This window comes from Canis lupus, chromosome 2 (genome assembly GCF_048164855.1).
Source record: "Canis lupus baileyi chromosome 2, mCanLup2.hap1, whole genome shotgun sequence".
Classification (NCBI taxonomy): Eukaryota; Metazoa; Chordata; class Mammalia; order Carnivora; family Canidae; genus Canis; species Canis lupus.
In genome coordinates, this window is record NC_132839.1 from 73,175,699 (window position 1) to 73,190,373 (window position 14,675).

General features: G+C 40.3%; 1 protein-coding gene across 15 annotated transcripts in view; it reads left to right on the forward strand.

Moving 5' to 3' along the window:
• Positions 1-14,675, forward strand: part of APBB2 (amyloid beta precursor protein binding family B member 2) — a 375,292-nt gene that overhangs the window by 185,594 nt on the left and 175,023 nt on the right. For all 15 annotated transcript variants that reach the window (XM_072806715.1, XM_072806752.1, XM_072806682.1 and 12 more), the window contains one exon: positions 228-1,043. In XM_072806715.1, coding sequence (XP_072662816.1) covers positions 228-1,043 — 816 coding nt within the window. The remainder of the gene's footprint in view (positions 1-227; positions 1,044-14,675) is intronic.

A 14,675-nucleotide genomic window follows, 5' to 3' on the forward strand; every position in this document is an offset into this window, starting at 1 on the left:
TTCTGTAAATTGGCTTTTTTTGTATCCACGTTAAGCCTTTTATTTGTTCCTATTTAACTTATGAGTGAATAGTGAAAATAAAGAGGAAAATAAGTCCATTCTATAAGAATGTGTGCAATGGAAGCATTAATCCTTTCAACTTTTTGTAAAAACAATGTTGACTCACTGTATGCTAAGCAGTTTAATCATGCCAGGCAGCCTGCTAATGACTAGTTTCTTTTTTCCAGGTGACTCAGGTGTAGACACCGTGGCAGTGTTTATGGCCAGCAGCGGAGCCACAGACATCACAAATCGAAACAGCCCAGCCACACCACCAAATACCCTTCATCTCCGTTCCTCCCACAATGAACTGTTGAATGCTGAAATAAAACACACCGAAAGCAAGAACAGCACACCCCCCAAATGCAGGAAAAAATATGCACTAACTAACATCCAGGTGGCAATGGGCCTCTCTGATCCAGCTGCACAGCCCCTGCTGGGAAGTGGCTCTGCCAACATCAAGCTGGTGAAAAATGGGGAGAACCAGCTCCGGAAGGCTGCAGAACAGGGACAGCAGGACCCCAACAAAAACGTCAGCCCCACTGCAGTCATCAACATAACTTCTGAGAAGTTAGAGGGCAAAGAGCCCCACCCATGCGATTCCTCAGGCTCTGAAATTCTACCCTCCCAACCCAGGAGAACCAAGAGCTTCCTAAATTACTATGCAGACCTGGAAACCTCAACCAGAGAACTAGAGCAGAACTTAGGCAACCAGCACGGGGTTGTGGAAGAGAAATCGCAGCCGGGCCAGGGCCAGGCCTCCACCGTCATCGGGAATGGTGAAGCGCTGCCACAGAAAGCCAACAAAGCCCAGTTCAGTCCTGAAGATGGCCAAGTGGCCACAGTGTCATCCAGCCCAGAGACCAAGAAGGATCATCCTAAGACGGGAGCCAAAACTGACTGCGCACTCCACCGGATCCAGAACCTGGCACCGAGTGATGAGGAGTCCAGCTGGACAACACTATCCCAAGACAGCGCCTCGCCCAGTTCCCCAGATGAAACAGGTACCCCTGGGAAGGGTCTAGACCATGGCAGTACTTTCTTCTGGTGTTCCCAGTTATTGATGAGATTAAGCCCTGGTCGCACCAAAAAAAGTCCATTTGTGGGGAGAGAAGAATGTATGCCTCTTGGGGTACAATAAGGCAGTTTGTGTGGAAAATACCATTAGATTTCTCCCTGGCTTCATTTTGGTTCTTACCTACGTTGTTTGTTCTGGTGAGCATTTTTGTAAAAGAAATGGGTCCTTAGTGTATAGTAAAGCATGATCTGTTTAAATTATACTGCCAGCGCTTAGGTGAACTGGCTCTAAACCCTATCTAGAAATACTGGGTTTTGTTAAGCAAAATAATAAGAGAGAGAGAGTTGCAGGGGACAACACATAGCTTCATGAAAAGAACCAACTATTTCAAAGTTCTCAGAACTGGGATCCCTGGGTGGCGCAGCGGTTTGGCGCCTGCCTTTGGCCCAGGGTGCGATCCTGGAGACCCGGGATCGAGTCCCACGTCGGGCTCCCGGTGCATGGAGCCTGCTTCTCCCTCTGCCTGTGTCTCTGCCTCTCTCTCTCTCTCTCTCTCTCTCTCTCTCTCTCTGTGTGACTATCATAAATAAAGAAAGAAAAAAAAATTAAAAAAAAAATAAAGTTCTCAGAACTTAATTATGCTCAAACTAATGACAAGTTAGAAGTTTAAAAAGTTTAAAAGTCTGCTTGTTGTAGACATTTCCCTTTGACCTTTACTGGGGAACATTTTATTAGCCTGGTTCATGTGATATTTGAAAGTAAGAAAGTGGTGGTGTGGGTTTTTTTTTTTTTTAATATATTCAGAAGTTCAGGATTTTAAGTGGTCTAATTGAGACCAGTCTTTCTTGACTTTTGTCTATATCTGTAACATCTTCAGATTTGTCCTAATCGGAACAGAAATGAACAGGGTTCTAAAAGCCAGCTACTTTGAATCTCTTCTTCTCATAACCCCCCCACTGTACTGATTATAAGATTAAAACATGTGGAGCACTTTGTTGTATCTTAATTCAGGATAAACAAGCACTCACAAAGGCTTATTTCTCTAACATAACCCTGTCACCCGGCAGCTACCCCATTGGGTTCCAGGACTATGTTAATGTGCTAGAAATATAACAGATCGTCCCACTGCTGAAGGAAGTAACATTTCTGCCACCGCTAAGGCAGAGAAACTACAAGGACTATAGATAAGGAAGAAGAGAAGGAGAAAGTGAAGACATTAACTTGTTTAAAAAAAAAGTGTTTTTGAAATGCCCTTTAAAATCGCAGTGCTTTAGGTGATAGATTTCATCAGCCTGCTGTAGCTGGATATGGCAGTAGGGAGGTTGAGATGAGTCCATTTCATCTCATAAATGCCTGGACCTGCACATTACTAGAAACATAATTATGTTTAGTAATGTTGCTGAGTTCACAGCTATTACTTTTTACCCATTGAGAGGATTCATATCCTGTAGCTGATGGACACTGTCACCTGCTCATGTTTGAATCTACATAAAGGTCTCCTTGAGTATCTCACATCCAGAGTCCACTTCCTTTGAGGAGTATCTCCCAGACCTCATTGTCTTCCTCCCGTCACGATAGCCTTTCCACTGCAATTCCAGGCATGGCGCTTTCTGCTGTAGGCAAATTTTAAATTTTCCTGGAAAAATTAGAGATGGAGACAAACCATGAGAGACTCCTCACTCTGGGAAACAAAGGGTTGTGGAAGGGGAAGGGGGGGTAACTGGGGGATGGGCACTGAGGAGGGCACTTGATGGGATGAGCATTGGGTATTATACTGTATGTTGGCAAATTGAATTTAAATTTTAAAAAATTAATTAAGTAAATAAATAAAATTTACTGGATGATATTAAATGAACAATAAAGTCTCCCCTGTTCCTCACTCTAGCCCCTATTCACAATGATGGCCGCTGTCCTTTTTTTTTTTTTAAGTATTTCCTTTCAGAAAGCATTTTATGTATGTATGTATGTATGTATGTATGTATTTATTGTTTTTAAAAGATTTTATTTATTTATTCATGTGAGACACACACAGAGAGAGAGACACACAGAGAGAGGCAGAGACACAGGCAGAGGGAGAAGCAGGCTCCATGCAGGGAGCCTGACGTGGGACTCGATCCTGAGACTCCAGGATCATGCCCTGGGCTGAAGGCGGTGCTAAACCCCCAGAGAGCATCTTAGACATATACCCACATTTATAATAAATTTTAAGTTTTACCCAAATTTTATGATAATGGTATTTTTTAAAGAGTCCTTATCTTTTAGAGATATATACCAATATATAATAGTATAATAGATACAACGTGATACAATATATACTAACATAAATAATATTGGGTATGGGATTTTCTTCAAAATAATTGAGATAAAAGAAAAAGAAAGAAAAAAGAAACAAAACCGCCCATTAGCTGATAATTGTTAAAGATTTGTACATAAGTGTTTATTATTCTGTTCTCTCTAATTTTGCATCTTTAAAATTCTCCACAATAAAAAATCAAAACAGGGATGCCTGGGTGGCTCAGCGGTTGAGCATCTATCTGCCTTTGGCCCAGGGTGTGATCCTGGAGTTCTGGGATCGAGTCCCACATCAGGCTCCTGCAAGGAGTCTGCTTCTCCCTGTGTCTCTCATGAATAAATAAATAAAACATTTAAAAAAAATCAAAACAAAAAAATTACATTAGATAGTTTTAGGAAGGTTTGCTTTTTCCTCCTAAGTATATATTTTGCAGAGCAGTGCATATGAGGACATACAATTTTTCTACCTCAGGTTTTTTAAGTATCAAGCATGCTATTCCACGATATTCGAGCTCCACAGTTTATTTAATTATTCCCTCACTGCTGAGTGTCTGGATGATTTCTGCGTACTGCTCCTTCTCTTGTAGGGTGCTAGTGTCAGTAAGGGCCTACAGAGAGCACAAAATTCCAGCTGAACACATACACTCTACTCTGACTCTCTCCAGGAAACCTTCCCGGGGTCCCCTCTGCTCACTGCTCATTTGCTCAGTGTCCTGGCATCACTTTTTGTTGTGTTTCTCTGGTGCTTGGCACATGATGCGAACTGAGTTAAGCTTTCTGACACAATGAGAGGCTATGTTCATTTTTCTGTCTTCAAGTCAGTTTTGAAGATCTTCACATTTTAAAGGAAGATTGACAATATGGTAACATCCCTTAATGGGTAGCTAAGGATAGACATTTTAAATCAAATATGCTCAAGAGAATGTGGGTTAGCTGTGACTCTCAAGCAGTGACATTTGAGTTTTTTAAAAAAGTACATAAGAACCTAACCTGTGCTATTTTCAACATATGGTCACTCTGGAATCTCTGTACTTATTTCAGCACGCCGCAAGATCTCAAAATATTAATATCGGTAGTTTTTAGGAATTCTTTTGGAATTTCGTCATAGCCAGTTGTGAACTCCTACTGAATTGAAACCTCTTTATTTCATGATCACACTTCCAAGTTTCAGGTGGTGACCACTACGAAAATTAGTGAGTAAAATAAAATAAATGAATTTTCAGCATTTGCATTACTTTTGATTTTGTCTCTCCAGTGAAACATACTGTTAGTGTTTATAATGATCATGATCAGCTTAAATTAAACATTGTATGTTTCACTTCTAATGGTCAAATCAGTGTTTATTATGTTTCCTATAATATATACATGTTTATGTATATATATAATAAATACAAATACTAACTATTGAGAGAAAAAAAATAAGAGCAAATTTTTGTAAGATACTGGTATGCATCTCATAATACAGAGTACCCGTATTCTAGTATGCATTGCGGAGGGTATATTTGCTTATCTGCTGTGTGTTAAGTAAATACTCATCACAGTGGTGTGTGTTTTATGACTAAATCATAACACAATTATCTTTGGATTGTAGACTGTGCTTTGGGGAGCCTAGAAAAATAGGCTCGTTTCTACCTTAGGGGCATCCTTTCCAAGTTAGACTGCTATTTATAAAATAAAATGCACTGCTAACCCAGAGATCGACTACTTTCCATTTCTCTTTGTCTCTCAATTGCCCCCTCCAGCATTTAGTCATTTTTTTTTTTTGCACAATCAATCATGTATACAATATGTTGCTCCTCTTTCCTCCTGTGTAGTCTGTCCTCTGAGAAAACAAGAGCCTATTAGGGAAAAAAAAAAGAAAGCATCTGTGAAATTATTGAGCTTCATAGGAGTTTACCAAAGTTCAAAAGAATGCCTTGACTCTGATTCTAAAAGAAAGGGTTGCATCCCATTTTGGTACTTGAAGGTGAGAACTTAGAATTAGTTAGCATTTTGCTAGAAATACAGTTCCCTCCACGGCCCCAGGTAAGCACGATGACTCAGATAAATATAGGTTGGTCAGATTGTGTGTAATCTTTCTGTTAGTCACCTGGTGTCTTTGCTTCATGGAAACTTTTGAAAGATATAATATTTTGATGCTACCTGGGTACAGGTTTCCGGACCTTGTTGGTACCAGCATCTAACTTAGGTTTAATTTGGGGCTTAATAAAATTAAAGGTACAGAGTATGAACCTGGGTGGGTCTTGTGGAATAGCTGTGCCAAGATTAGGTTCATTACTAAAGTGTACAAAGGCAGGATATACATAGAGAAAACAAAATCGAGGTGGTGTGACTTTGAGCCTAATGCTTCATTACCTTATAATTGAGAGCATGGGCTCTAGAGTCAACTTTCTAAATTCAAATCTCAGCTCGGTTAGAGGCAGGCAGTTCATCAGTCTCTGATGTGTAAAGTGGAGGTGATAGTGGGGCCTGGCATGGACCAATTGTGAGGATTAAGTGAGAGCTCTTGGAACAGTGTCTGGCATATAGCAAGAGTTTAATAAATATTAGTGCCTATATTATTAGTGACCACCATTATCACTACAGCAAGTGGGATGTAAAAGTTTACTTCTCCCTTAATTAAAAGTTACCTACATTCTGGACTCTGATTTTACTTAGGACTTTCTGTACCCTAAGGGCAGGGAGTGGTTTGTGTTCATCTTTGTATTTGTGTTGTCAGTGTTTGAGATATAGCAAGTGACCTTAGTAAATAAGTAATGGTTAACTGAATAAAATCAGAGGCCACCTACATATCGCCAAATGGCCTTGATATATTCAGTAAACATTTGATGTTATAGCTCAATCAACATCTGATTTTGATGTTGGGTACATATTTTATAACTTAATTGACAATGTTGCCTGGTAATAGGTGAGGCTGAAAAACCAGTTATTAGGAACGGCACAGTGAAATTCTGTGGACCTACTATGTGTCCATAGAATCTTGTTCATGGTACTTTCTCAGATTGTCATGGTGGGACTTGAACCAGTGTCTTCAGACACAGCATCCAGTGTTTTTCCACTGTACTATAGTGAGTGACCTCCAGAGCCTGAATATGTGAGATTTAATCTCCAACTGGCTGTGTGTGGTAGTTATCTTGAGAATCAGGAAAATGGAAAATTATATTTTAGAAGATCTTTCCATCCTTATTAAAAATTGGGATCTAGCTCTCATGTTATCTCCTCTGTGAAACCTTTCAAGACCCTCTGAGTTATTGAAAGTAACTTTCAGAGAAAGTAACATTTCAGAGAAATGTTTTCAGATTTCTTTTATCATGTTCCCCTCAGCAGTTCGTAACCTTACTTGAAATCTTCCATTTAGACGTAGAGCTTCATGAAAGCAGGAACCAAGTCTTCATTATGTGTGGATATGAACCTCTTCAAAGAGTACGTAATACATAGTAAAAGGCTGCATAAATGTTATCTTTTTGCTGATTGGAAGGAGCTGGAAGATAAACATGCATGCATGCTCTCTCAGCGTTGCTACATCAAGCACACCTATAGAAACAGAAAAAGTAAGCACAGCTTGTAAACCATAACTGTGAAGAGCATCTGGATAGGGTGATTCTTATTTATATTCTAGGCTCCTAGGAGGGATGGAGAATTGGGACTGGTCATTCAGTCCACCACAGACATTTCTCACATTTGAGTCTATAGGTCTGCAAGTCAGAAAGGCCAGTGCCAAGGAAAAGAGCTGTTTCGATTACATTTGCCTTTACACTTCACTTTGCGTTGTAAATTGATCATGTTGCTCAAGAGTTTGAATCCTTTGATGTCATAACATTGATTGTTTCCAGTATTAAGGCAAGCAAAGTGGACCTCTTTTGCAAGCTGGGTAGCTGGAGAGGGGGAAAGCCAAGGCACGAACCTAATTGTGTCAGTGTAATTGGCAGCTCTTCTTATTTCTGGCTTTAGCTAGCTTAAGAATGTTAGAACTTTGGATAAGGTTATACTATTAACTTTTTCAGAACCTTCTTTTAAATGTTCATTCTATGTCACTTGTTTTCTGGTAATTTCAACTATACATGATTTTTAAATTGCTTTTCAAAAGCTCCTTTCCCTTAAAAAAATAATTCCAGGATATAGGAAAGACCTAGTTTTCAGCAAGTTTGCCCTGCCTGGATTAATTTTAATCTCTTAAATACCCTTTGGTGACTCACTAGCCTTCCTGTCTTGTCTTCTCAGTTGAGAGTTCCATGATGTGACAGGAGGAATTCAAGAAGACAGATGTGAGATGTTTCCAGAATAGCTCGGACATACTGTATTCTGGGGTAGGTGATGTGATTTCCAAGTTAGATTTTAGTAGCCTGGGGGTAAGATATATAAAAATATTACTTACCTCATCTCCTCATCTCATGAACTTAGGGAAGAAAATGGTTTCGCTCAATCATTTTTGGAATTTTCTAGACAAAAAAAAAAAGTATTCACTTAAATGTTCAAAAATTTGTGGTTGCTCTTTCACTTCAAAGAATTATACTTTAGGAAACAAAAGATAATACAATGAAATGAGTGGTAGCAAAAGTCTAACAGTCTGGTAGTGAGTACAAGGTGATAGGTACATTCTTTTTTTTTAATTTATTTTTTTATTTATTTTTTCGATAGGTACATTCAATGAGCCAGGAAGGGACTGTGCTGGGGGTAGAGGATGCTCAGAGGAGGCCAGAGTGCTGAGGGTAGAGGATGCTCAGAGGAGGAAACTTCAGTTGTTAGAGATGTGGACGCTTAGGTCCTTAAAGTTACCTGTACTGGGGACTAAATAGACATCGGATGGAGATCCAAGGAGGGCATTGTCTCCCAGAAGTGTTAAAAAGTAAAAAATCTTTTTTTCTTTTCTTTTTAATTAATTGCTAAAGAAGTTTAATTTGTAATTTTCCCGCAGTCTTTTCTCTGCTTTACTGGCATTTTGAAAATAAAAATTGGAGCACCTGATTGATACAGTCGGTTAAACATTGGACTCTGGGTTTCAGCTCAGGTTGTGATCTCTGTGTCTTGAGATCAAGTCCCACATCAGGCTCCATGCTCAGTGTGAAATCTACTTGATATTTCTCTTCCTTTGCCCCTTCTGTTCATGCTCTCTGCCTCTAAATAAATAATTTTTTTATTTTTTTAAATTGTGTTTTCTAGTTTTGGCAAGTTAGTTTCTGGGGGAGGGTAAACAGAAGGTAAACAGAAGTTTCTGGGGGAGGGTGAACAGAAGAGCTACTTAGAAAAAGAAAGGGTGGAGTCCTATAGTTGTCCTGGTGTCTGGTGCCTCTGAGAAGTACCCTCCAGGGCAATCACCAGGAGATGGTTGACTCAGTGGGGCCATAGAGACAAAAGGACTATGGGTGACTTGAAGATTTTTGGTCAAATTTCATTGTAAATGTTCTGGCCAAATACATTATTCTCACAGAGGAATCTTAAATTTATAAATAGATAGAGAGGCTTATGATTTGTTTTAAAGATTTTTAAATTTATTCATTCATGAGAGACACATAGAGGCAGAGACACAGGCAGAGGGAGGAGCAGGCTCCCTGCGGGCACCTGATGTGGGACTCCATCCCAGGACCTCGGGACCACACCCTGAGCCAAAGGCAGACGCTCAGCTGCTGTGCCACCCAGGCGTCCCGAGGCTTATGATTTTTAAAAGTCAGGATGCCTCAGAAACATCCAGAGTTGTCCGCAAGCTTGAACTTGTCCACATCCTTGGGGAACTGAAATAGATCTGTAACTTTACCTTGATTTTAACTGAGCAATATTATCTATATAAGTTACCAACAGTTTGGGGGTTTGTGAATTTGCTCATCATAATTTTGTTCATTAGTTCACCCATTTTTTCTGATTTGTTACTTCATATAGACATATATATGCCAGTCATTTATTAAGAGCCTTTTCTGTGTTCTGTGGCAGGTGCCTGAGGTGTAGAAATAAGTGAGAACCATTCTGTGACCTCAGCTCACATACAGTTTCTTTCTTTTTTTTTTTTTTTAAGATTTTATTTATTTATTCATAGAGACAGAGAGAGAGAGAGAGAGAAAGAGAGAGAGAGAGAGAGAGGCAGAGACACAGGCAGAGGGAGAAGCAACATCCATGCAGGGAGCCTGACGTGGGACTCGATCCCAGGTCTCCAGGTTCAGGCCCTGGACTAAAGGCAGCGCTAAACCACTGAGCCACAGGGGCTGCCCTCACATACAGTTTCTTATCTCCATGGCCTCAGCCGCCACCCCCCGTATGAAGAGTACCTTTTACAGGTGTCTGTGTGTTCTTTGTTTTATTTTGCACATGTCAGTACCTCAGTTAGTATGAAAAGATAAGGCCCACTGCAGGTCCAGAGAGCCTAAGCTTCCAAGCAAAGAAGAATAGATGTTTCGCTGCTTTATTAGTTTCTTAGGGCTGCCTTAGCAAATTGCTGCATGCTTGATGGCTTTGAACAACAGAAATTTATTCTCATGGTTCTAAAAGTTCAAAATGTCATCAGGCCAGGCTGCTTCTGAGGGCTCCTTCTGAAGCTCCCTTGCTTGCCTCTCCCACGCTTCCCATCCTGGCAATGCCTAGTGTTCTGTGGCTTGTGGCTGTAGCACTGCAGTCTCTGCCCATGTCTTCCCGTGGCTATCTTAGTAGGACACCAGTCCTTGGGTTTAGAGTCCCCCAATCCAGTATGACCTCACCTAACTGATTATATCTACAAAGACTATTTCCAAATAAGGTCACATTCTGAGGCTCTGGGTAGATACAAATTGGTGAAGGGGGGTATGACTCAACCCAGCACAGGTATCTTCATAGATAATTCCTTAATATATGTAACACAGAGGATTTGTGAGAGAATATTTGCAGGAATTAGCATGTTCAGATTTTTCAAGGAGGAAATCTTAAATTTGTAGGTATCTACCATGAGAATTGATAAATGAACAAAATATACTGCCAAAGGACCTCAAGATAGTTTGGGGGTTGCCTTCATCCAAATTGTGGTAAAGATGAGGAAACCTAGATGTGGGTCTAAAATCACAAACCCAGCTGAGACTGGGAACTAGCGTAGAAAGGGAAGAAAAACATAATAAAGACACAGTTAAGCTTAACATTTAGCCATGTGGCTCAGCTCTGAAGGCTAGGGTAGTTCGGGGAACTTGGCAGATGGAGATGGGTTTATTCCTTTGGCCCAAAGCTTAGGAACAGACAAGGAGGGATATTGGTGATCTCCATGTTTTTCTCACCTATGTTTGAGGGACATTGCTTACCAAACACACAGGATTTTCTTAGGAGCAATGCAGAATATAAGAGAAAAAGATACGACCTTAACTATAGGGCAATGCAAAGGCCATATGATGCCATCAAATCTTCAGAGATCACCCATGGGCAGTGCTGGAGAATGTACAGACAACCCACAGGTTTGGTCCTGTAAACAACATTGTAGAAGACTTTGAATTAGATGCTAGTGCTTAGAAATTAGAAGCTTTTCTTACTCAAAAATATGGGTTTCTCCTTTCTCTTATAAACCCAGGAATCTCACAACCCTGAGCTTGAGTGCCAAAAAGGTGAGAGTCAGTAGCCACCATTTAAGGGGGTCCTATCCTTTCCAGCTCAAGACACTAGGCTTAGAGACTTCTGCTCTGTGTGCCAGTGGGCTCAGCTGCCATATACACATGAAGCTATTATGGTAGAAGTAACTAACATAATGTTGGTCTTGCCTGTTACAGCTGCATGCAAGGGCAGTGCCATAGTGGTAACATCCTGGGGCCATAGCCATTCCAGGTCAGTCCCAGACCTTCTGCTAGAATTATAAAGTGTTACATGAACTGTTAAGCAAAACATGCTTGAATTTTCCAAAGACATCTTTAGATGACTTCTCAGTGTTCTCCATCTGTTAATCTGGTTAGAGGAGGAGAAACATTAGCTTTTCAAAAGTAGAATGTGGGTGGTTCATAAATTTTGTACCTCAAGTCTGATGTGGTAATGTTCTCAATTTGCTTTCATAAATGTGAAGGTAGTTAACAATTATCCTTATAATTTATGTATTGCATTTCCCTGTGAAAACCCTTAGATGCAAAACAGTGAAATAAAAGCTTCATATTCAAGCACTTCATTGGAAAAATAGAATCAGTTGACTGTTAGAAAATCACACATGGGGATCCCTGGGTGGCGCAGCGGTTTAGCGCCTACCTTTGGCCCAGGGCGCGATCCTGGAGACCCGGGATCGAATCCCACGTCGGGCTCCCGGTGCATGGAGCCTGCTTCTCCCTCTGCCTGTGTCTCTGCCTCTCTCTCTCTCTCTCTCTGTGTGACTATCATAAATAAATAAAAAAATAAAAAAAAGAAAAAAGAAAATCACACATGGTTGGGGCACCTAAGTGACTCAGTCAGTTAAGCATCTGATTTTTTTTTTTAAGATTTTATATGTTTATTTGACAAAGAGAGAGAGAGAGAGAACACAAGCAGGGAGAGTGGGAGAGGGAAAAGCAGGCTACCTGCGGAGCAGGGCTCCTGATGCAGGGCTCGATCCCAGGACCCAGGGATCATGACCTGAGCCAAAGGCAGATGCTTAAATTAACTGAGCCACTCAGGCACCCCAAGCATCTGATTCTTGATCTCAGCTCAGGTACTTAGTCTCAGGGTCATGAGTTCAAGCCCCTCATTGGGCTTTATGCTGGGCGTGGAGCCTATTTAAAAAAAAAATCACACATGGTCAGCATTCCATGTGGAATGGTCAGAAAGCAAGAGAACAGGATGACTCCAACTCTATTAACATTCCTCTTGGTACCTAAGAGGGGAGAGGATGTTTACTGTGTGTGAACTTTCATTTTTTTCTTTTTGTTTAGCTTTCCTTAGATTTCTCTTGATATGATTGAATTTAATCCTCAAAAGGATTCTTAGTATCATTAGGACCATTGTTAGTTGATTATTTTTCTCCCTTAGTATCATTTAAAGAAGTCTTCATATAAAACTGAATTGGTACATCTGAAATATAATAAATGTAGATCTCCATCCTATAAATGGCTTGTTTGAGAAGCTGGGTTTGGTCTGTTTGTTGCCAGGACACTTTTTCTCATATAAACGATAGTATTAATAATGAGGATTCTATAAGGTCTACAAGATGGCTGGCTCATGAAAGCATATTTAATCCCTAATAGGCATGTAGAGTAGTGTTAATAGAACCATAGAACCTTTTGTTAGAATGTTTAAGAAGAAAATATGGTCATAGCTCCATGTGGAGTTGTCAAAAAGTGAGAGGATGGAGAGGACCCCAACTCCAAATCATTGGGAAGGGACTGATGGGAAGTGTAGCAAGGTTAGTTTGAGGACAGAGAGTGGTAAGGCACCTAGTGACGGAAGCCTTCAGTGGTACTTCTCCATAATGGGCTGACTCTCTAGTTCCTACTTTGCTTTTCTCTATCTGCTTCAAGTGTGTGTCCTGTGGGGGGACCTCTGACCAACATTCCCTTTCATGTCCTCATTGTAGACAAGGGAGACATTTCATGACTTTTCCTTTCTTTACCCAAAGAGAGCACCAGTTTCTTTCAGGATTTCCAAGTGGCTTTCACCATTTTAGTTCATGTCTTGTCCCCCTGTCTCTTGATGACCTTTCCTCTGTGTGCTATGGAATAAGAGCCCTGAGTCAGAGAATGGACTCCATGTGTGATATACCAGAGAGAAGCATTTTTAACTCAGGTCTATTGTATCTTTAATGGAGTTAAGGATTATCCGATTGGTAAAATCTAGATGGTTTATTTTTAGGATACTCTTAGTAAGGTTGATAAGGTTACCCCATTCCACTGATGTAGTGTCAGTCTGATGAATGCCCCCTGAGTTCCTAGACGTGCAACGTACTGAGCTAGTGCTCAGGTGAATCTCAGATGGAGACATAATCTTTCCCTCAGAGAACTCACAGGCTCCTTCCTCAAGATTCCTTTAAATCTCTTGCTTCATCTCATGGCATTCATCACTTTCTGGGTGTTAGAGGCAGGTAAAGTGGGCTTATCCCACTTTATCACTTTCTTGTCCTCTGAACCCTAGATTTCTTATCTCAAAAGTGGGAATAATAATAGTAGGACCTACTTTATAAGATTGTTACATAAAGTCCTCAGCACAATACTGGGCCCATAGAAAGCATGTTTTGAAATGTTAGCTACCATTATTATTACTGTCTTTGCTGTGAGGTGGAAAATTTCTTCGGAAAATAGGCTGTTTTGCTTTTGCTGTTTTGTTAATCCCCAGAAACAAGTTCATACAATGGGTAAGCATGCTCCAGTGAATAATTATTATAAAATGTAAATTGTATTTTTTAAAGTTTTATTTAAATTCCAGTTAGTTAACATGCAGTATAATATTAGTTCCATGTGTCCAATACAGTGATTCAGCACTTCCATACAATGCTTGGTGCTCATCACAAGTGCACTCCTTACTAGCAATACAACAAATTAAAGGTAATAGTTTACTTCCAAGAAACTCACAGTAATTAGGGAGATGCACAAATCCTCTGCTTCTCACATGTGAATGTGCAGGAAAATCTCCTGAGAATCTTGTTGAAGTGCAGATTCTGATTTAGTAGATCTGAGGACTGGAGCCTGAGAGTCTGCATTTTTAATTTATTTTTATTTTTCATTTTTTTTATTTTTAAAAAATTTTTATTTATTTATTCACGAGAGGCACAGAGGGAGAGGCAGAGACATAGGCAGGGGGAGAAGCAGGCTCCCTGCGGGGATCCCAATGTGGGACTCGATCCTGAGACTCTGGAATCAGGTCGTGAGCCTAAGGCAGATGCTTAACCACTGAGCCACCCAGGCGTCCAGAGAGTGTGCATCTTTTAAAGAAAACTTTTAATTATGGAGATTCTACATTTGTAATAAGCTCTTTCAAGTGATACTGATATGTACTTCTGTGCTTGACCACAGTTTGAATGGTAACACTGGACCAGGTAGAGTTTTGCCAAGTATGTAGGACAGATAAGGGTTATAAAGTTCCAGATACGGCATTTCTTGACTGGGAGAAAAAGACAGAATTGAAAAATAAATGGAATTTAGAGAAGTAAAGAAGTGGTGGTCACACAGAAAATTAAAAAGAGAAACGAAGAAAACAAAAGGAGAGATTATTCTAAGGCAGTTTCCTCAAACATTTTGGTCTTTGGGACCCCTTCACATCTTTAAAAATTATTGAGATCCCCAATGATTTTTTTTAAAAAAAGATTCTATTTATTTATTCATGAGAGACACAGAGAGAGAAGCAGAGACATAGGCCGAGGGAGAAGCAGGCTCCCTGAGGGAAGCCTGATGTGGGACTTGATCCCAGGACCCCGGGATCATGCCCTGAGCCAAAGGCA